Source organism: Oppia nitens, unplaced genomic scaffold, assembly GCF_028296485.1.
Source record: "Oppia nitens isolate AA-2021 unplaced genomic scaffold, nextdenovo-longstitch-racon4-pilon3 scaffold4_pilon_pilon_pilon, whole genome shotgun sequence".
Lineage (NCBI taxonomy): Eukaryota > Metazoa > Arthropoda > Arachnida > Sarcoptiformes > Oppiidae > Oppia > Oppia nitens.
In genome coordinates, this window is record NW_026533232.1 from 2,597,871 (window position 1) to 2,622,202 (window position 24,332).

The 24,332-nt window shown below is 21.5% G+C and overlaps 3 protein-coding genes across 3 annotated transcripts; all 3 read left to right on the top strand.

Moving 5' to 3' along the window:
• The first annotated feature begins 9,097 nt into the window (after window positions 1-9,097).
• On the top strand, window positions 9,098-11,081 carry LOC128959396 (uncharacterized). Its single transcript, XM_054305340.1, has 4 exons — window positions 9,098-9,266; window positions 9,397-9,520; window positions 9,591-10,091; window positions 10,361-11,081. The coding sequence occupies exons 1-4, from the start codon at window positions 9,261-9,263 to the stop codon at window positions 11,071-11,073; spliced, it is 1,344 nt and encodes a 447-aa protein (XP_054161315.1). The 5' UTR covers window positions 9,098-9,260; the 3' UTR covers window positions 11,074-11,081.
• A 1,636-nt stretch (window positions 11,082-12,717) lies between these two features.
• Window positions 12,718-14,720, top strand: LOC128960163 (uncharacterized). The gene is made up of 4 exons (XM_054306235.1): window positions 12,718-12,870; window positions 12,989-13,112; window positions 13,192-13,686; window positions 14,008-14,720. The coding sequence occupies exons 1-4, from the start codon at window positions 12,718-12,720 to the stop codon at window positions 14,718-14,720; spliced, it is 1,485 nt and encodes a 494-aa protein (XP_054162210.1).
• Window positions 14,721-16,076: 1,356 nt separating this feature from the next.
• LOC128959395 (uncharacterized) lies at window positions 16,077-17,873 on the top strand. Its single transcript, XM_054305339.1, has 4 exons — window positions 16,077-16,115; window positions 16,171-16,294; window positions 16,424-16,948; window positions 17,133-17,873. Exons 1-4 carry the CDS (start codon window positions 16,086-16,088, stop codon window positions 17,843-17,845), a joined length of 1,392 nt encoding a protein of 463 aa, XP_054161314.1. The 5' UTR covers window positions 16,077-16,085; the 3' UTR covers window positions 17,846-17,873.
• The last annotated feature ends 6,459 nt before the right edge of the window (window positions 17,874-24,332 follow it).

Below are 24,332 nucleotides of genomic sequence, written 5' to 3' on the forward strand. Positions count from 1 at the left end.
TTAATTTATTATTTTTTGAAATAGAGTTAATATTTTAATATTGTAAAATGTTTATTACGTTTTATTGATATTTGACTCAATATTTTAGTAAAACTATTAAAATTTAATAAATTTAATTAAAAATATATTATATTCTATTAGCAAATAAAGTAATTATTTTAGTTTAGTATTCATAGTTTATTTTTTACGTAAAAATAATATTGCTTATTAAAATAATTATTTGTTTAGTTTATTAAATTTATAATTATAAATTTTATCAAATAAATTTTAATTACATTATTAAAGAGTTTAAAAATTTATTAAATAAAATTATGATAATTAATAATAACAATTGTTATCATTAAATTCTTATACATAATTGAATAAAAAATATATAAACATTTCTATAGACCAAACAATAAAAATTGAAATTACAAAATAAAAATAAAGTTTCATAAATATAATAATTTCATTTAGACATAAATTATCCTGGTCATTAGTAAATTTTCTTTTGTTTATTATTAAATTATTTGGATGTTTCTGGAAAAATTTTATATAAAATTTACATTTCCAGTAATAAAATAAGTTAGCTTCAAACGATCGTTTTATTCTAGAGTAAAAATTTTTAATCAGTTATATTTATCAACAATAAAAATTAACTAGAGTATTAATTGATAGTAACTAACATATTATTTAATTGAAATTTAAACGAAAAATATTTATCCATTGCTATCGATAATAAGTCTATACCTAATATACAATCTTTACTGTCTGACGGCAAATAGTATCGATAGTTATCAATAATACTAATGTTTTTTGATAGCAAAAAATCATCAAAACGAGTTGGATATGCATATGTAACATATTGACCAGGATACTTTATTTGTAAATTATATTGCTCCTCATATGTAGACAAAAATATTACAGATTTTTTATTATTTTTATTAACAAATAGATTTAATACTTTCTATAAAAATAGTAAAAATATTAGATATAAACTTTATAATATAAAATTTACAAATAAATTATTAATAAAGATTAATTTACATACTTTTGATGAATAAGTATCTGTTTGATTAAAAACAATTAATTTAATTTTTCCAGTTTTTAAATTTTTAATCAACTCATCAATTGTTTCAATTTTATTTGAAGGTTCTGGTATTGTTAACAGTGATAATAAATTTGCAAAATAAACTTGCATAATTATATAAAACATTAGTAGTAAACTAATTATAATAATTCTCGTTGATATTATTTTTGGTATTTTTGGTACCGACTTATTCATTATTATTGCCATTATATCAATATAATTAAAATTATTATTACAATGAATTAGTTTAATTAGAAAATTAATTAAAAAACAAGAAATAATTGATAAAATTATAACAATCCATACGAACGAAGTAAATGGTTTTGTCAGTATTAGTTCATAGGACTGGGCATCAAATACAGGTGCCGTGAATTTAATACTTTCAATATGATATGGATATGTAAAGTCAATGAGTTTGTCACGTTCAGCAGTCATTGAAACTGCACCCACACCTATATCTGATTGCTATTAAGAAAAAATTATTAAATTATCATGCTCACTTAAATTTCAATGAGTTTATAGAATATTACATTCATTAATATATTGCCAATAATTCCACTGAATGTGCCATTTGATGATTGTTTACCCCAGGTCATATTACAATCTATTATATCAAACGTAATGTTCAATTTGTTAGTAAATAGTTTTATTAATTCAGCTTCAATGCCATAAAATTGTTCAGGTTCATTTGATTTAAAATAACTATATGGTGTAAACTAAATGATAATAATATTAATAAAGTATTAATTATTAAATTTAAATTAAGTATTTATTGACATACATTATTACTGGCCACTCTAATATGATTACTCATTATTTTTTATAATTAATAATTATTTTTAAAATAGTATTATTTATATTTTTAGATCATTAATTTATATAAAACGTAAAATATATTTATAAAATTATAAATATAGTAAACAATATTTTTATATTAATATAAATTTCTGTTAAACAAATAAAAAATAATATCTATTTTGAAATATTATAAATGCAATATAATATATAAAGAATTAATATTTTAGTTTAATATATACAGTATTTATCAGTGTTGGCAGAGACACAATTTTTGTATAATACAAAGCGTATTATACAATATAATACATAGCCTATTTGGTTTACAAACTTAATTTTAAAAACATGAAATAAAAAAAATAAACAATTTTTTATTATATTGATTAAATATTATTTTTTATTGTATTTTTATTTTAAATTATTATTATTTAGAAACTACGATAATAATAATAGTGCATTTTATAGCAATTATAATTTTACAAAACATTTTTAATTAATTTTTTAACATAACATATTTCAGTTTAAAAAATTGTATAATACATTGTATTGTATTATGCAAAGTCAATATTCAAAACCTTGTATTTTTTCAACCCTGGTATTTACTTTATTTGAAATCTTGATTAATATGAAAAACTTTATTTATTTTGTAAAAGCAAATAGTTTATAGCAATAGTTAATAAGATATTTTAAAATGAAATATATTAATATTAATATAATGGTAAAATATAATGTATTTATATTAATGTTTTTATTTATTTTATTTATTTATATAATGTATTTATTGAATACTATTTAAATAGAAATGTAATTAATTACTTCAAAAAAATAATACACAAAATAATATATTAAATATTATTAATTTTTGTAAACTATTGAAATTATTTCATATCATAATTAACTTTAAATATTGAAGTTAGATCAAATAAACTAGGACAATTTTATAACATTTAAACTAATAATACTATTTTATAAAATTATAACTTAAAATTTATCAAATTTTTTAAACGATTTATATATTTTATGATTAATTAATTAAATATATTAATTAAATTTATTTATTAAACAAGATAAAAATGATAACAAGATAATTCATTTTTCAGGAAAATATGGAAAATATTTTATTATCTCTCATTTTATTGTTAGAAAAGGAAAATATATTTTATTTTCTTAAAATAAAGAGTACAAAAACTCAAATTTTTTTAAAAATATTGATTTATTTAAATAAATTCAATTTGATAAACTTAGTAATACTATTTATAATTACCAGTTAAAATAAGTTTAATGTAATATTTGATTTTTAAAAATCATAATAAAATATGTTTTTTAGGGTTCAATAATTGAAAGCATAAGAAAATAAATTTCATAAAAATTTCCACTGAACTGGAAATATATTTAAAAACTTTTAGATTATAAAACGGGGGACAAAATTTGATAAATAAATATACTATTGATATTTATAAAATATACTAAGTATACCTAAATAAAATAAATAAATAACATTTTAATAATCTATATTAAAAATGTATTAAAATAAATTATTTCATATCTTACTATTTATTATATAAATTACATATTATTTATTTATTTATTTATTTAATGCACAGCATTTATTATTCAGTAAGTAATAGTATAAAATGCATTTATATATTTTTATTATTTAATAAACATAATGAAAAAAATATTTTATGTTAAATAAATATTACATTAATCTACTTTCTTTAAATAATAATCAATAGTTTTTAAGCTTAAAGAGTTTATAAGTTACATTACTTTATTAAAACGTAACAAATTGTGCAATAAAATAATATATCAATATTAAAATGTTTTTCTAAAAAAAATTATATATATATTTATTTAGATTTAAACAAACTAATATTGTTAAATAAATTGTATTACATAATATTTTAATTATAAATGTAGTTTATAAAAAATTGTTCAAATAAAAAATATTATTTCAATAAAAATTAATCATATTTATATTAAAATTTAATAAATATACAGATATGAAAACTAAGGTTATTGTTGGTGCAAATGAGGTAAACATGAATTTTAATATAATTAACTAAAAATTTATTAATTAAAAATATGTTGTTTTGTTTTTAGTTTATACCATATATATATTTTAAATCATCAATTAATTATGTCAATGGATTTGAAGGAAAATTATTAAACATTATATGTTTTAAACTTAACTTAACCATAGAATTGATTAATTACAATTATAATTGGGGCAAACAATTGGATCAGTTAACATATGATGGACTTATTGGTGACATTTTAAATAAAGTATTAAGTGATATATAAATTTAATATAATATTTTCAATTAATTATTTATAATATATTATTTTATTATATATATATAGACAGTACATTTAGGTATCGGTGCAATGTCTATTACATATGAAAGGTCTAAAGTAGTTTCATATAGTTATCCCTATTTTATTGATGGCCTAACATTTGGTACACCTAGATTTAATATAACACCGTATGCAACATCATTGATAAAACCTTTTTATACAAATGTCTGGATACTGATTATCATATCGTTATTATTATTATTTTTATTTTGTACCATACTCAATTTTGTCAAACAAACATGTCATATCGATTATCTAGATTATATAGCTTCTATTTTTGAACAATCAGTTTCTAAAATATCCGATTTAGGATCAGTTAGATTATCATTAATTACATGGATTATGGCCTGTTTTATAATGACACAAATGTACTCGGCTATCTTATTTGTGTTGATGTCTATACCCGACACACCATTCAAAATAGAAACTATCGATGATCTATTATATAATTTATTGGAAGGTAAAATTAAATTTGCAATTAATGGATCAGCATCGTTTATTGGTGTAAAGGCAAGTGTTTAGTTTGTAAAAATAAAAATTACTTCAAAATTTTATTTAATAGTTATTTTTTTAAAAAAATACGGTAAAATATCAACTAGTCAAATTATTTAAATAAACTTAAATTATTTATTATATTATATTTATTTACAGAAATTACTTGAAACTTATACTAATAAAAAATTAGACGACTGTATTGATTACATGTATGGTTATTATGATTTATTTGATCAACTAATTAGTAAACCGGGAAAATATGTTTATGACACTGAAAGGGCTCGGTTTGAAAATTATTTAATATCTAATAGAGATTCTAATGCATGGATAACATTCCCATATTATATGCCATCCGTCAATATTTACGTAGATCTCATTGCCATTGCTATGGATAAACAATTTCCATATAAACAACAAATAAATGATATGTATGTTAAATATAAATTTTATGTATTTTCTATTTATAATTAGTAAATATATATATAATACTAATTAACATTTTAATGTATTTATATAGAATATTTTGAGTAATGAGTCTGGGTCTTATTGATTATTGGAAAAATGATGTATACATTAAACTTTATAATAAACACCCGGATATTCTACAATTGTTAAATAAATTGGACACACAATATCCTAAAAATTTAAAATTAAATCAATTTGATGTATTATTTAAAACATACTATTATTTTATAATTGCATCAATTGTAGTTTTGTATATTGAATTGAACTTCTATTTTATAAGAAAAATTTTCTTAAAATATTAATAATACTCAAAATATGTAAAATCAATAATAAATTTTAGCAGAATATATCTATTAAAATTAGTTATACTTATTGTTGAAAAATATTGTAAAATAAAATCTAATAATAGTTGAATATAACAAAATGATATTAAAAGTGAAATACTAGTATTAAAATTTCTAATTTTAGTTAACATTGTTAACAATTTTGTGTGTATTATACAATTAAATTTTAAAAATAAAGTATAAAACTCATTATTAAAATATAATTATAAACAGATGTTAAGATAAATCTATAAAAATAATATTTATTCATCGGATATAATGTATAGCAATAGAAACCAATGGTCGGACCGGTTAGCGTCTCAATGAAACTAATAATTTTCAAACGAGATTTTAGTGACTGATTCTTCCAAAGCATACATTTGTATATATAGTTGACTGGTTTGTGAGCACTGGTAGACACTGAGGCACAAAATAAATTCAACGAAACTATTACACTGAAACATACGGTAAATATTAGTCCAGTAGCTATACGAGTAAACACCCGGGTGTCCGATGCATGAGTCAAATACAGACAAATATTTAGTGGAGGTATTAGTCCAAAATATAATATAACTATCAGATAGTTGACTACTTTGTTAACTTTGATAACCCATAGATAACATAGATTATGTTGCTCAATTGATTTTAGTAGCATGGCCATATTGTGTAAGTTGATTGCCTGGACAATGGTATCATTGATTTGCATGAATTGATATCTCAAATAAGCTAATGGTAAATAACACATTTTTGTCATACCAATGAATACAGTGAAAAAACTGTAAATGGCTACCATTGATAGTAAAATAAATATCATAATACTTAATAAATTAAAATTGCGATTACTTTCAAATATATAGGCATATACTGGTGGAGCCAAATGTAATATATATGAATTCAAAATCAAATTTGCCAACAGTTTACTAGAAAAATATTTTTGATAAAATTTTACCAGTTTTGCAAATAGGTGTCTATATTTACGGTTCAATTGAATATCTATGGTATTGATTTTAATTTGATATAGATAGTCAACGATTGTTAATTGTTGATTATACTCAAAATATAGTAGTATTAAACCGCATATCATAACAAATGTATGGCCAACAAACATAAAACTAGAAATTAATGTAGAATTTATAATCAAATAATAAGCATTAGATAATAGGGCATCATTTATCCATTGATTTTTTACCAAAATTATTATAAGAAAACGCAATGTATAGATAATCTCACACAATCTGAAACATAATATAATTAATTTACGTTTTCTAATAATGTGTTGTTGTTGTATAGGTTTGTAATTATTAATTGTTGGTGACATAAGAACATAATAATTTGATAGAAAATTTTCTAAATCAACAAATAGATGATTATTATTATTATTATTATCAATATTACTTTTATTATCTTTATTACTATTATTAATGTTTTCAAAATGTGAATGAAATTTATGATGCTTTTTCAAATTGATAGACATTTTGGATTTATTTTAACTAAAAAATACTGTTAGACTTTAATGTTTAACTAAAAAATATATTTTTATAATTAATATTTATTTTATTAACCTAATGTATTGGAAGTTAAGAGTATATTAAAAATAATAATAAATTTTATATTGTATATTAAAATTCTAGTGTAAAAATAATACTGTATTTAACTCTGAGTTAAACAATATTTTTTCTAAATATAAATACAAAAAATATATATTGATATTTAATAATTGTGTAATGATCATAAATAAATAACAATATTTATTGAGTTTACTAATAATTATTGTTTATATTGATTTATTTAATAAATATTCTATGCAATACAAGTTTATATAAACTTATAAAAATAATGCATATAATAACATATTTTATAATATTATAAATGTATTTTTCATTATAATTTTAAGATTGTTTTCTGAATAATTATTTTAAGATTGTTTTTTTATAATTATTTTAATATTTTTTTCTTAATAATTATTTTCATTGTATTAATTGTATGATACGATATACTACTATTTTGCATAATAATATAATAAAATATAATTTAATATTTTTGATTTAGTAAGTAAAAATATGTTATTAATATTAATTATATAAAATATGCACTTATTATATATAATATTAATAAGATTATTATTGAAGTAATTAATAATAAAAGTTTTAAATAAAAATTATTTAATAATGTTTTAGTTTACATTTAACATTTATTTATATTTTAAAATTAGTATACATATTTAAAATTTGTCAAATAATTTAATTTTAAAGCGATAATATAATAAATATTTTTATAAAATTAAAATAAATCATTACTTAGTTTATCACTCGGTAAATATTTTAACTACAAAAACGTGTGTTAAAAACTACCGGTGCATTATTTAAGTCAGTAATAATAAAAATTGACATTTCATTATAAAATTAATAACCCTTAATTTATTATTTGTAAATACATTAATACATGTACACAAACACTATCATAAATAGGTAACTGTATTTTTTACTCTTTTATTAAATGCACTTATTTTACTAATTATTATTTTATTAGTTAAAATTGTTGTAAAATAAAAACTATACAGGTAGTTAAATTATTTTTATGTAAGCTAGACAATACATTGATAATTTTTATCATCCATGAAACTTAGACAGTTTGTAATTTTGTAATAATGTAAACAATATATGTATTACATAAGTATTTTTTAATGCAAATGCAATTTTAATATCATATATTGTAATATGTATATGTAATTATTAATATCTTTTTTAAAAAAATATAAAATAATTTTTTTTAAATGTATATCATAAATGATTACAGTAGATTTAGATAATGATTAGATTACTATTTTTATTAATTTAAAACATATTATGTAACATTTATATTATTTTAAATATAACTACATCATATGCATAATGCATAAGATATAAATTAGTAAATTTTAATAAAATTAATTAACACTAAAGTAATTCATTATATAAACTTTATATACTGGTACATTATATGATAAAGATCTAAAATATAGACACCCAGTAAAATATGATATATCTAGATTGATAATTTTTTTTACAAATCTAAATTAACTAATTTGATGTGACACGCTTTTAATTAAGACTATATAATTATGTATAATAAAATTATCCATAAGATAATCAATGGAAAATTAAATTAGACATAAAAATTTTTGTGGAAATTTTGACATTAGACAAAACCGATTAATTTTTGATAAAATACCTATCATTAAACTGCGATTGCTAAAAAAATACACTAATAAAGTAATTAAAATTTTATTACAAAGTTTTTATAAAATTATAAAAACTAAACATATATATTATGTGTTAAACTAAACTAAACTTTTTAAAAAGGGTATTCCTTGTGTTCAATGAATTTATTTTTTAATAATATATGTGATAGATCAGTTAACTATGAAAGTTTATTTTAAATTAAAAATTAATTTTAGTTGCAAATAAATATTAAAAAAAACAAATTAAAAATATTTTAGATTTTGCTTTTAATTTGTTTAGTAGTTTTTGTGTGTTGTTTATAAATTTAATCTAGTTTGTTATTTTTAATTATTGTTATTATTTAATTTTTTTTGATAAAATAAATAAAAAATGACCTACGCTAAAAATAGTAATGCCGGCCAAAATAATGGCAAAACTAAAAATGAGCATGTTGAAAATGGGAACATTGACCATAAAAATAAATTGGACGATAGACGCAAATTAACGTTTCGCGAAAAAATTATTTATACACTTTTACATAATTATGTACATCTAATGTTTGTAAGTAACTATTGTTTACAGTATATACAGTAATATTTATTTTAAAAAGTTATATTTAATATTAATTAATCTATTTGTTAAATGTTGAAAAAATAATATTAATAATTAATTAATTATATGTTTGCTAAAGGGCTTAACACTGTCGAGTATGGCTCCGGCATTTGTAGACTATCGGGCGATATTGAACACAGAGATGTCAATGATAGGACTGTTTCCTATGTTTCAGGCTATTGGCATATTTTGTGGATCATTTAGTAATTAAACTTTATATAAATAAATAAACAAATAGTTTATATAAATCTAATAATTGTGTCAATTGTTTAGCAACTGTCATATTTCGATACATCAATCGTCAAGTATTACTGTCAGCGTTGGTTGTGTTGCAAGGATTGGGTACAATATTTCAGCCCTGGTCTACATCATTGTGGCACCTGTATGTCTGTATATTTGTGTACGGGTTCGGTATCGGTGCCTGGAATGGTACCAATAATGTCATAATCATCGAATTATGGCAATCGAGAAGTCCGTCTGTTTTGCAGTTTTCGCAATTCATGTACGGTTTGGGTACAGTTTTGGGACCGCTGTTGGACCGTAACTTTGTGTTGGGAGAACAGATATGTCCCGGGGTTTTCCCTAAAGACTGTACTACTGGTCCAACTACTATCGGCACTACAATGTCATCGTTAGTGAGTCAATCAATTACTGCTAACTTTTCGGGTCAGTTGTATGCATCGGAAAGCAAGTGCGATCAGGAATGTCTGTCCTATGATCGTAGACCGCAACTAAAGATACCGTTACTGATTGGCGGACTCTTGCAAATATTAGGTCAGTATTTCATAATTATTTATTTATATAAACATCAAACTCTAAATTATTGTACAATAAAATTGTATAATAAAAATACAGTAAATTATATTTACAGTTTGTGAACACTTATACTGTATTATTGTTATCAGTTTTTTTGGTATTTTGCTGTCTATTTGTTTAATACAGTAATACATTTAATTTACTGTAGAATAATAACATTATAAATTATATCGTGATATTTAATAACAATTTTTGTTTTTCTTTTACATTAATACAACAATCTATAGGTGCTGTCATGTATTTTACAATGTTTTTTGTAAAACGGTATCATTTTGACAAAGAGACTCAAGTGGAGGCATTAGAGAGCGAGGAACAGAAGGAAAGGTATCGTAAATATGTGCCGCGAAAGACAATAGTCGCCTGTATTGTAATATTCAATGCAACGGGTATTATGTCTGAAATGATTTACATGGACTTTGCGCCCACTTTCTACCAGTTTTGTTCGGTCAGACTGCCGGCCAGCGAGGCGTCCGAAATGTTCTCATATGTCGGTATTGCGCTGACAATCGGCCGCTTTATGAGTGTATTCATTGCTGTCTACCTAAAGCCATGGGTTATGATAACCTATCAAACGCTTATAGTATTTGTAGGCTTTATATTCCAGTATTACGCTCAGTATGACTATAAATTATTATTAGCCAGCTCAATTATCATATGTTTTGGCTATTCATCAATATTTATCTGTCTGTACTCGTTTGTCGGCCAATACATGAAAGTTACCGATAGAATGGGCGGTCTGTTTATCGGATCGTACAACTTGTTATACATGCCATTGGCCTACTTTATAGCCAAATATGTGGAGATAGTACCGGAAAGTTTTGTCTTTCTAGAGTTGGCCTGTGTTTGTGTGGCTATCGTTGCATTTTCCTATGTATTATATTCTGTACGCAATGTGCCGAACGACCTGATCCGAAAAATTGCACCGGTAGGCGGACATTAATTATCATCCCGGTGCCAAATAAATTAGTCTTTTATAATTGTGGGCAACCATAACTTATGTTTACCATTTTATTTGGTAGGTATTTTTATCATTATTTTGCTATTTATGATATTTTATTTATATAATTCATATTTTATAACTATATATATATATTATATTTATAATAAAAGTATTGTTAATATTTTATAAGTTGTATGTAATTTTGTTTTTAAAAAAACCTTTTAGAGATTTTTTTATAGAGTCTATAAAGTTTTTTTTAAATGTAATTTTTGACTAAAAAGATTACAATTATCAATATATCTTAATTCTATTAATACAAATATTTTGTATATGTGTTTTTATATGTTTTCAGTTATTTAATTAATGTAACTGTAGTATTAATTTTATATAAAATTATATATATATATATATTCATATGTAAATAATGTATATTTATCAAATGTACCAAAGGTATGAAATAATAAATGATAAGATAAATTATAGAACTAATTAATTAATTAAATTTAATTAATATATAATTGTTTAATTACACAAACGTGTGTTTCTGTACATGTACATTTTTTTGAAAAATTATAATTTTATTTGTCACTACAATATGTCAATAAATAATTGAATTTATAACGTCATACATGTATAACAAATTTTGATAAGTGCTAAAATCTTATTTTATACTTGTATTAATATATATATATATATAATAAATTAATTTTTCTTATTATAACTATAATATTTAGTACAATATCTGAGAAAATATATTTTATATAAAGTTATTGTTCTGTCAATAATCTAAAAGTAGAATATTTTAATCTAATTGATGCAATAATATTAAATTAAAATCTACATTATGTTAGTTATTTATAGTTAATTAAATTTTTATATTTTAGTGCTATTTATTTTTATAAGTTTAAAAATGTTTAATATTTTCTATTTTTATGTAGTTTATTTGATATAATTATTTATTAATTTAAAAAACACTCAGGTCGAACTCTTTATTATGAATAATATGAATATTAAATTTTAGTTTAAATATATTTTAGTTATTTATTAAAATATTCAATATTAATCAAAATTATTTTATAACAATAATGTTAAACATTTTATCTTTTAATAATTAGTGCTAGTTATTTTTATTATCTCTCTATTATCTAAACAATTAAAATAAATTATTATAAAAATTAAAATATTTATATTAATATGTGAAATAAAACTTGATTTTTATATAATTAATGGAAAATTATGACATTAATCTTAGATTAATTGATGATAAAAAATGAAATATAATAAATTAATGTTTACCTGAAAATAATATAATAAATTAATAAAAAAAATTTATTACAATAAATGAAATTTATATAAACTTATATGTTAAATTCTAAACTATTGTTTTTATAAAAAAATACCGGTATTCCTAACATTTATTTTATTTACTGTGACAGTACATTTAACTGTGATATTGTGTACACATAAATGTAATTTGATATTCAATTTTTAATATCATAAAAAATTGACATTATATCAATTAATAATATTGTTTTTGTTTAATCTGCAATTATATTTATCATAAATTATACAATAACTGTATTTTTAAAATAAAATTTGTAAATTTTAAATTTAAAAAATTAATCAATTAAACAAATTACTTAAATGACTTACGCTAAAGGGGGCAACATTGCTAAAGTAGAAAGTGGCCAGGTTAAAAATGATTATAATAATCAAGTGGTCACTGATCCGCGAAACCTAACATTTCGCGAAAAAATTATTTACACTATTATACATAATTACATACATTTACTATTTGTAAGTTTTGTATATAATTTACTTTTAAAAGTTTTTTAACATAATTATAAAAAATCAAATTCAGCTGAATTTTAAAAATTATTTTTAAAAAATTATGATATACCGTATACATTAACAGGGACTAACTTTGTCAAGTATGGCACCGGCATTTATCGACTACAGGGAGATATTACACACTGATATGCAATGGATAGGACTGTTTCCCATGTTTCAAGCTATTGGCATATTTACTGGATCATTTGGTAAAAACAAATTAAATTATTAAATATTTAATAAGGTAGATAAAATGTTTTCTAACTTTTTGTATATTAAACCTAATAGTGACCGGCATATTTAAATATGTAAACCGACAAATCACCTTGTCCATATTGATTGTGTTGCAAGGGTTTGGTACAATATTTCAGCCGTGGTCCACATCATTGTGGCACCTGTATCTGTGCATATTTGTATATGGGTTTGGTATAGGTGCCTGGAACGGGTCCAACAATGTTATACTCATAGAAATGTGGCAAAACAAGAGTCCATCGATATTACAGTTTTCTCAATTCATATACGGTGTGGGCACTATCTTAGGTCCACTACTGGACACCAACTATGTGTTGGGCGAACAGGTATGTCCTGGTGTTTGGCCCGACGACTGTAAGGATAGTGTCGCTACAATTATGGGTACAACACAGCAACCCATACACAATGCTAACACATCATCGGTTGCATTGTTGTCTAACTCGAATCTGTGTACTCCTGAATGTAAGGCCTATGATCGTAGGCCTAACCTGAAAATACCTTTACTTATTGGAGGACTGTTACAAATGTTAGGTCAGTATTATATATAAATTTATACAATTAATTTAAAATAATTTTTTAGTTTATTTTTCTCAAATAAATTTGTATTACATAACATAAATAACAACTTATACTTAATTTAAAGTTTATAGCTTTGAGTATAAAATATTTTACATTTAAAATTGTAAAGAAAATTAATTATTTTAATAATTTAGATTATTATTTATTACTAAACATTAATAATAATAATTTGATAATCCAATAATTTTATTATACAGTAGTATTATTTAGAAATATAAATTTTTTTATATAATTTATGAATTAATATTTTCAATGAAATTATTGAATTGATAGGACCTGTTATGTATTTGATAATGTTTTTTGTAAAACGCTATCACTTTGACAACGACACCAAAATAGAGGTCGTGAAGACCGACGAACAGAAGCAACTGTACCGACAGTTTGTACCGAAAAAGACAATAATTGTCTGTATTTCGACATTTCTGGCATTTGGTATAATGTCTGAGAATATGTATATGGATTTTGCGCCCACTTTCTACCAGTTTTGTCCGGCAAAGCTGTCGGCCGCCAAAGCGTCAGAACTGTTCTCCTATATCGGGATCGCACTGACCATCGGTCGCGGTCTCAGTGTATTCATAGCCATGTATTTGAAACCGCAACACATGATTGCCTATCAGTCGGTAATAGTATTTATTGGCTATATATTCCAGTATTTCGGTCAAAATGATTATAAACTATTATTAGCAAGCTCAATTATCATATGTTTCGGGTATTCATCAATATTTATATGTCTGTACTCTTTTGTCGGACAATACATGAGAGTTACCGATAGAATTGGCGGACTGTTTGTCGGCGCCTACAACGCGGTGTATATGTTTTTGCCCTATTTTATAGCCAAATATGTTGAGGTAGTTCCCGACAGTTTTGTGTTTGTTGAGTTCAGCAGTTTATGTGTGGCTATACTATCATTTATTTATGTTTTATGGGCCGTTAGGAATGTCCCACAAGACTTGATCCGTAAATTGGGACCAATTGCTGGACATTAATAAAAAAAATTCCTAATTGTTATTATTTTTTAATTTTAAGTATTTAAATAAATAATTTATTGTAATTTATTTTATAATATATTTTTCTTTTTATTACTGTTAATAATAAATATACATTAAATATTATAAATAAAAAATATTTAATACTCAATTTCGGATGTATTATTATTTATTTTCTATTACAATTTATTAACTATATAATTGATATATTAAAGATGTTTATAATATTTTTAATTACAAATATTGTATATTATAAATATATATATATTAATATATAATAAATAAATTTAAAGTGTTTTAATTGGACTGCATAAAAGTTATATTATGAAATTGTTTTTATTAAATATTTCACAATTTGAACAATTTTGTATTGATTATGTAATATTATATATAATTTTACAATATGGATTTTAATTAATTTACTAATGTTTTTTAAATAATAAATATTTAATGTCTTATATACTAACTTTTATTTTACTTTTTTATATTACAGATTCAAATAAAATATACTTTTTTATAATAATAATATCTAAATAATTAATAAGCATATACTAATTTTATTATTGAGTATTTTATGTTTTTTATATTGATCATGCACTTGAATAAAATAATTGTAAAATACATTTTATTTACACTAAAATAAAAATCAAGTTTATGTTTATGTTGCACTTTTTTTTTAACTTTTAACACTTTATTTTATTGTCAATTTCTACAATTAATCACTTTTTATTTTACATATGAAATAAAAATAATAGATTTTTTTAAAATGTCTTTATTTATAATATTGATATCTTAATGTTTAATAATCTTTTAGATGTATTGTTAAATAAATCAAAAATATTTATTATAGTTACTATAAAATTTAATTTAATTTAAATGTTATGAATATTATTTATTATATATATATATATAATTATAAACTCAAACAGTAACTCAAATACTAAATGACAATTTTGTTTTATAAGCAAAAATTAATAAATGTCAGTTAATATCTAATGGAATTTAAAAGTTAAAAATAAATGTTGAAAAATTAAAAAAGAATAAAAAAATTAATATGTATTTAAATATAAAACTTTTTTTCCAAAAAATTGCGAATACTATATATTACGAAAAAAATAATAGAAAACATATTTATTTATATTTCATAATATTGTCAAACATATGTGTTATTAAACAAATATATATAAATTTATTTATATATATATATTTTTTTAAAGAAAAGTTTTTATACACATTCAATAAAAAATGACATATTTGAAAAATGGTGACACTTATGACTTTGGTAATAGTAACAAATTTAGTAATATCCAGGTGCCCATTAAGGATCATCGGGAACTAACATTTTGGCAAAAAATCATTTATACAATGATTCATAATTATATACATTTAGTATTTGTAAGTTTTAAAGTTTAAGCAAATTTGAAATCATTAATCCTTATAACATTACCAGGGTTTAACATTATCGAGTATGGCACCGGCATTTGTTGACTACAGGGAGATATTGCACACTGAGATGCAATGGATAGGACTGTTTCCAATGTTTCAAGCTATTGGCATATTTACTGGATCATTTGGTTCGTAACTATAAAATATAAATTTTCATATATTAAAATCATTACAAAAAATAAAATATTTGAACATAATAAATAAATAAGTTGATAACAAATGTATATATTTTATTTTTTTTATTTTTTTGAAAACAGTAACAATCATATTTAAATATGTAAACCGTCAAATCACCCTGTCCATATTGATTGTGTTGCAAGGTTTGGGCACAATATTTCAGCCGTGGTCAACATCATTGTGGCACTTGTATGGCTGTATATTTATATATGGTGTGAGTGTCGGTGCTTGGAATGGGTCCAATAATGTCATACTAATAGAAATGTGGCAAAATAGGAGTCCATCGATATTACAGTTTTCACAATTCATATACGGTATGGGAACTGTTTTGGGACCACTTTTAGACAGAAACTTTGTTTTGGGAGAACAGATATGTCCCGGTGTTTATCCCGAAGACTGTTTGTCACATTTTAATAGCACAGATGCCTTAAACATGACTACTGATGATGTTATTATGTTTCGCAATCATTGGCATAAGTTTAGGACAGTTGACACTGAAAACGCTGGTATACATGAAAATCTGTGTACACCTGAATGTTTGGCATACGATCGTAGGCCACGGCTTAAGATGCCGCTACTTATCGGAGGTCTATTGCAAATGTTAGGTATGTCTGTCAATATTTAATAAAATTAATATTTATAAAAATAATAGATTTAACAATTATATTATTAACATTTAATTTTAATTGTGGTTACACTTATTTATACTTTTATTAAAAACTATAATTATTAATAAACTTTGTTTAGTTTAAAATTTATTCATAATTGTGTTAATTTAAAAAATAATAGGTCCCGCTATGTATATGATTATGTATTTTTTGAAACCATATAAAAAGAGTAACGACTCAAACATTGAGGTTATAGAGACTGAGGCACAGAAACAACGGTATAAAGAGTTTGTACCGAAACGTACAATCATTATATGTGTTTCCCTATACTTGGCATTTGGTATAATGTCTGAGAATATGTATATGGATTTTGCGCCCACTTTCTACCAGTTCTGTCCGCTGCGGTTGTCGGCCAACGACGCCAGCGAAATGTTTTCATACGTTGGTATGGCTCTGACCTTTGGCCGCGGTATTAGTGTATTCATTGCACTTTACCTCAAACCCCAGCACATGATTGCCTATCAGTCTGTCATCGTATTTGTCGGCTATATATTCCAGTATTTCTCTCAACACGACTACAAACTATTGTTGGCCTCATCGGTAGTCATATGTTTTGGTTATTCATCTATATTTATATGTTTGTATTCGTTTGTCGGCCAATACACCGAAGTTACCGATAGGATTGGCGGCCTATTTATCGGATCCTATAATGCAATCTATATGTTTTTACCGTATTTTATAGCCAAATACGTTGAGGTAGTTCCCGACAGCTTTGTATTTGTCGAGTTTATCAGTATGTGTTTGGCAATCATATCATTTATTTATGTCATGTGGTCAGTACGTAATGTACCGGAGGATCTGATCCGTAAACTGGGACCAATTGGAGGACATTAGATCTGAAAATGATTTTTTTTAGTTTTCAGTGTGGGTTATAACAAATAACTTTTTATCATTATTTTAATTCTATATACATTTAATATGTGTTTTTATTGTATTTAAATAATAATTGATACAATATTGTAAAAATAGATTATCAACAATTATTCTTAAAAATCATAATTTTTGACATTTTCATTAAAATATTGTAATACTAATTATAATAACTCATCATATTGTAGATTATACAGTATGTTAATATAATTACAATAAATAAAATATACATAAATAATCATAAATATATGTTAATACTATGAAACAAATATGACTTAAAGTTACAAATAAATTTACATATTTGTTACTGATAGTTTTAAAAATCATTTTAATTATTATTTTAACATTTAATAAAATTATTTTAATCTAATACGTGCATTAACTATAATAGTTTGTGAGTTAACTGTAAAAAATTGTTGATTGAAATAATATTTAACATTTAAATAAAACTTTTTGAATTCATCGAAAAAGTCATTACAGGCTATTTGTGTTATACCTACTATTGATATACCAAACCATAGACTGCATATACTGGCCAATAGACACAAGTATTCATCAATAGATAGTTTAAGATTTTGTTCGTAAACTAAAAACATCGGTGTTTTTGGTTTCAAATTAATTGAAACACTTTTATTGTTTTGATTTTTCTCAATATTTTGTATATCAGTTTTATAATATTCAGTATAACATTGTTTTAAATTATAACAATAGTTCATACAATGAATGGCCATGGTGGAAAAATTATAACTATGTCTATCAAATAATGGTTTATGATTACTATGATTATAACATAACAAAAAACCAGAGCATTGATCAAATTTTTTAGACATAAAATCCACATAACATTTATAAAAACAATCGTATAATGTATTAGCCATTTGACGTTTTTCTATCATGCTCAATTTACCACAATGACCAACTTGATTGACAAATGTGTATCTGGAATAATGTACATAATTGTCATCAGTGTTCAATAGATTCAAAAATTGTGTCCGTTTATCAAATCGGGGTACTGTTAGGCCATTAGCATGTAGTCTCACGTATACATTGTAGGCTATGTTTAACAATAGTTTAGGTTTTATTGTTATTTTGAAATAATAATCGGAATTTTCAAATTCCTGAAAATTTTGATAATATTTATGAAATACTGTTAAACATAAATAGTTGTTTTCCAATGATAGTGTAAAATTAAAGCATGAATGAACTTTCTCATAGATTATAAATTGACATTCAAACCATTTGTCTATCGGTGCTATTGAGTCAAATTGACTCTGGACAGTTTGATTGTTTAAATTATCTAGCATTAAATAGGCATCCTTGAGAGTAATATGATCATCTAGTGTTTTATTTATTATTATTATCTTAGTTTTATTATTAATTACCATGTTAATTTTTGATAATAAAAATACTTTAGCAATACATACAGTAATAGCTGGATATTGAATTAGTTTTGGCGATTCAATTTGAATACTAGTAATTGTTTGATATTGAAAATATATATCACTGATAGTATAAATGTGATAAGTAAAACCAATTAAACAAAAAATAAATAAAATTTGTTTGTAATATTTTCCAAATATTGTTAATATTTTTGTCCAGGTCATTATTATACAATATACATGTATTTATAATAAAATATATAACAAAAAACACTAAAAAACAAAATTTTAGTTTTTTATATTTATTTTTAATATTTAATAGATTGAAATTATTATGAAATAACTTTCTGTGTTAATATATGAAAAATAATATATCATAAGATAAATTAGAATACAGTTAATTATATGATAGTTTATCAATCATTTTATTGATTTCCGATTAATAACTAAACTAAAATATAATCTTTACAATTGTACAAACATATTGTTAATATCTATTTATACAGAATATACAGTACATATATAAACTGAACCATATAATAGAATATTTCATATATTATTAAAATATATTTTATTTTATATAATTAATCTAAAAAATAGGTTACATTCGCCAAAACTTAGTACATAAATATTCATATATTATTAATATAATAATATATTAATGTTTAAAGCAAATACATGTATAAATGTCAAAAAAAATCTTTTAGTATTTGTTACAGTATATTGTACTCTATTATTGTCTATGTAAAGGAAAAAAATATCATAAAGTTTTTTTTCTATGTTACTATAAATTTAATTATAATATGTTATTAATAATACTGTTGTAAAATATTTACAATTTAGAAATAATATTTTTATAAATAAAACACAAATATTAATGATATAATTTAGTTATTGAATATTTAATATAATATAAATGACTAACAATACTGTTTATGTGACTTTTACATATTTTGAGATATATATACATATATTGATATATGTTGAATATATTGATTAATAAATACACATTAACATAATATAAATATACTGTATAATAACATGCATGAGTACAATGGTTTATATATTAAAAATAATTTAGCAATAAATACAATAATAGACAACAATTATTGATTAATCTTTATCATTTGAATTTGTATGATATTGAAAATATAATATATAACAAAAACTAATTAAACAACAAATAAATGACTTATATTTGTAATATTTCCAATAATTATAAATATTATTATACAGATTATTCCTACAAAATATTTAGAAATAACATTAATTGATAATTTTGAAATATTTATAATTCTTTATATCGTATATAAGACTTTTAGGATATATTAATAGTAAATAACATTTATTATTAAATGAAACATTGATTTTTTACATCAACAGTAAATTATGCTAAAAAGTCATTAAAAACTTTTTGTTTTTCAAATAATTTCTATAAATTTCTATATAATTTTCGATACTTTCTTATAATTAAAAATATTTTTACAATTATATTATGAAATATTATACTATATACTGTATATTCAATTTTTTTGTACTAAAATAATATTATTTTATTTGTAAATATTATTATTTAAACAATACAGAGTCGAAGTTATATAAATGTAATTATAAAAATTAGAAATTAATATATATATAATATTTAACAAAAATTATTTATTTTTATTAGTCATATTACAAAAACACGTATTAAAATGTATTTATATATTAATAATATTAGGTTTAAAATTGCAATGTCAAAGTTTTATGTAAATAAATTAATAAATGTTGTAATATAAATATAAACTATTGTTTACTTATAATATGAAACGATATTAAAATATTAATAAAATATTAATTTATTTGTAAATACAGTATTATTGTTTATACAATACAGAGTCAATGTTTTATAAATGTAATTATAATAATATAAATATAATATCAAAAATATCATATTTAACGAAAATAATTTTATTTTTTATTAGTCATAATATAATACAATAAAATAATTATTACAAAACATGTATGAAAAAGCATTTAAATAATATTAGGTTAAAAAAGTACAATGTTAATGTTTTATGTAAATAATTTAAATATGTTGTAATAAAACTTTCAAACTATTGTTTAGTTTTATTAATTAATTAATTAATTATATTTTAGCAATCAATAAAAAAATAAAATTGAGTTTATTATATTAAAATATAGAAATAGTCAAATCATAAGTTTCTAGAAATATTTGTAATAAATATTTTTAATTAATTAATCTGAACTCCAAATGGATCGCCCGTTCAATGGCTGCAAATGTCTTCTATTTTGCAAAACCTTTGGTGTCTTACCGTTAAACGGGTTGTCATCTATGGTACGGAATGTTGATAACTAGTGTATTGATTAATAATTTTTTATACTCTATTAAATAGTTGTTATAATAGTTGCTTAAAAAAGTCAAATAGTTTTTAAAATAGTTATTTAAACTGTATTAAATAGTTGTATATAGTTGCTAAAAAAGCCAAATAGTTATTGAAATAGTTATTTATTTTTTTATAAATATTTCAACTGATATATATTCATTCGTTTGCAGCATATTTACAAAAATGATTTATATAAATAAACTAAGTATTTCTATTGTTAAAAAAGTAATATGAGTTGATAACAGTTTACACATTTTATATAATTTATATAATTATTACTTTTTGTTTTTACATATATTTGTACTTAATTTTACAATTTAATGCTTATATTTTTCAAAATCAATGAAATAATTATTTATAAGTTTTTATAGTTGCTAACCCAACAAATAGTTATTTATAGTTATAATAAAATTTCCGAAATAGCGTCCACTGGTCAACTTCGGTGGACATACTAAGTCCCAGTTATAAGCGTTGAACCGACAAAATAATTTTTTTAGTTGAAAATCAAGACACTATTGATAACTATAGCAAAATAATATTAACACATTATATATATGTAAGACATATGGAAAAAATTAAATCTAAACAATAAATAGTTTTATGTTTTATTTAAAAAAAATTTCTCAATATATCTATTTTGTTTATAATATGTGTTGTCCACTATTGAGACAACTGCGTTTAATTAATGTTTTATATTTTTCTCCCTATCAATGCTTATTTGGTTTAAAAAACTTAAACTTTTAAAGTCAAAACTAATACTTCCCGGGTAGCGATTTATACCAAATTTGATTTCAGAGTACTATAACTATAAACAAATAATAATTAATGGGTACAATCTTTGTACCACCAAACCCTAATAAGTTACAGACCTCCAAACATGTCCCATAAGTTGCATCAATACTTAGTCCTTAAATGGAGTACTAATGCAACAATGAATCTGACCTCTGATTGGTAAGTACCAGAGCCATTGACCTCAACAGTATGTAATATAAAAGCAATTGTTAATGAGATCCCTATACGGGATACAGGATTCACTTTTTTAAGACATCAACTCATTGATGTATTATCCTAAGTTTTATACAATCAAATGTTATACTATTACTATATATTAATCAATGTATTTAATCTAATTGATTATTAAAATTTAATAAATTACAAACATGTTTATCTAATAACTTGTGTATCAATTCATTTATCACCATCAACACCACCATCAATATCACCATCAACAGCAACAACTAATAGACTAGTGGTTAAAACCACTCGACTGCATATAAAATACTACAGTATTATATAATAATACTAATAATATAACTGCTAGTCTTATATATATATATTCAATATATAAAACATTTGAACACTTACCTCATAGTGAGACAGTCCTGGTTTAGTAGTTTGTTTGAATATAACCCATTGTGTTGGACCACATTTCGGATAAGCAGTAGATCCCACGTAATAATAATAGCTTTTAGGGTTTTCGGGCAGTAATTTAGCAAAATTAAAGCTACTTTTAAACGGAACCATTGAATGAATATTATATGAATACTATATGAATAATATATTTTTATGATTTATTATATTTATAAAAATAATAAAATAATTAATTAAAAAACAATATTTATTTCTAAAATATAAAATTTCAAAGACTAAGTTATTAATTTGGGAATTTATTTATGTAAAGTATAACTGAAATATTGTCACTTATTTTTAATTTTATTATTCATTTTATTTTAACTTTTCTAATTAATTTTATTGTCTTAAATATTACTTTAAATATAAGCTATTTTTATGTTAATTTCAATATATTAAATTTAAACATTTCGTGTATTTTTCTTAGTATAGCATTTAAATTATCATAAATATAAATTATATAGATTAGTTTTAATATAAATTAATAGCTTATATATACAAAAAAAAATAGATAAAATTATTTAATTACATCAATTTAACTTTATTTACACTAAGTAATATCGTAATGTATGTTACAAAAAATAATAATTTAATTGTTTTTATAATTAAAAATAAAAAATAATAATTTAATTGTTTTTATAATTAAAAATAAAAAATAATTATTTATTTGTTAATTAACGAAAAGTGTATTTTAAAAATACTTAATATTATATTAAATAAATATAACATATGTAGAGTTCGGGCATCTCTACGAGGGAAAAAAGTTTCGTAATAAATTCCCAACAATTTTCCAGAAAAATAATGAAAATATTTTATTTTAATTTTTATCTCTATAACAGATAAAATATAAATTTTATTTCATTTTAAAAGTCGAAAACTCAAATTTTTAGCATAAATTTTATTATAATTATATTTTCTAAACTTTATGATAAAATGTGTTAGTTAAAGTTTAATATGAAATACATTATAATGATATATTCTTAAATTAATTATTTAGAGTTAATTAATAATTATTTCTGACAATTTTAATATTAATATTATTATTAGTAATATGTTATAATAAATACAGTAATATATCGTTTATTTTTTAATTAATAACAATTTTTTTTAAATCTAAATAATTTTATTTTCAATTAATAATGATAATTAAAAGTTTTATATATATATATATTTATGCAATTCTTTATTTATTTAAATTTTTATAAAACTAAATATTAATTTTAGAAAACATTTTTATTATTGAGAAATTAAGTTGGGAATATTTTTATTAGTTAA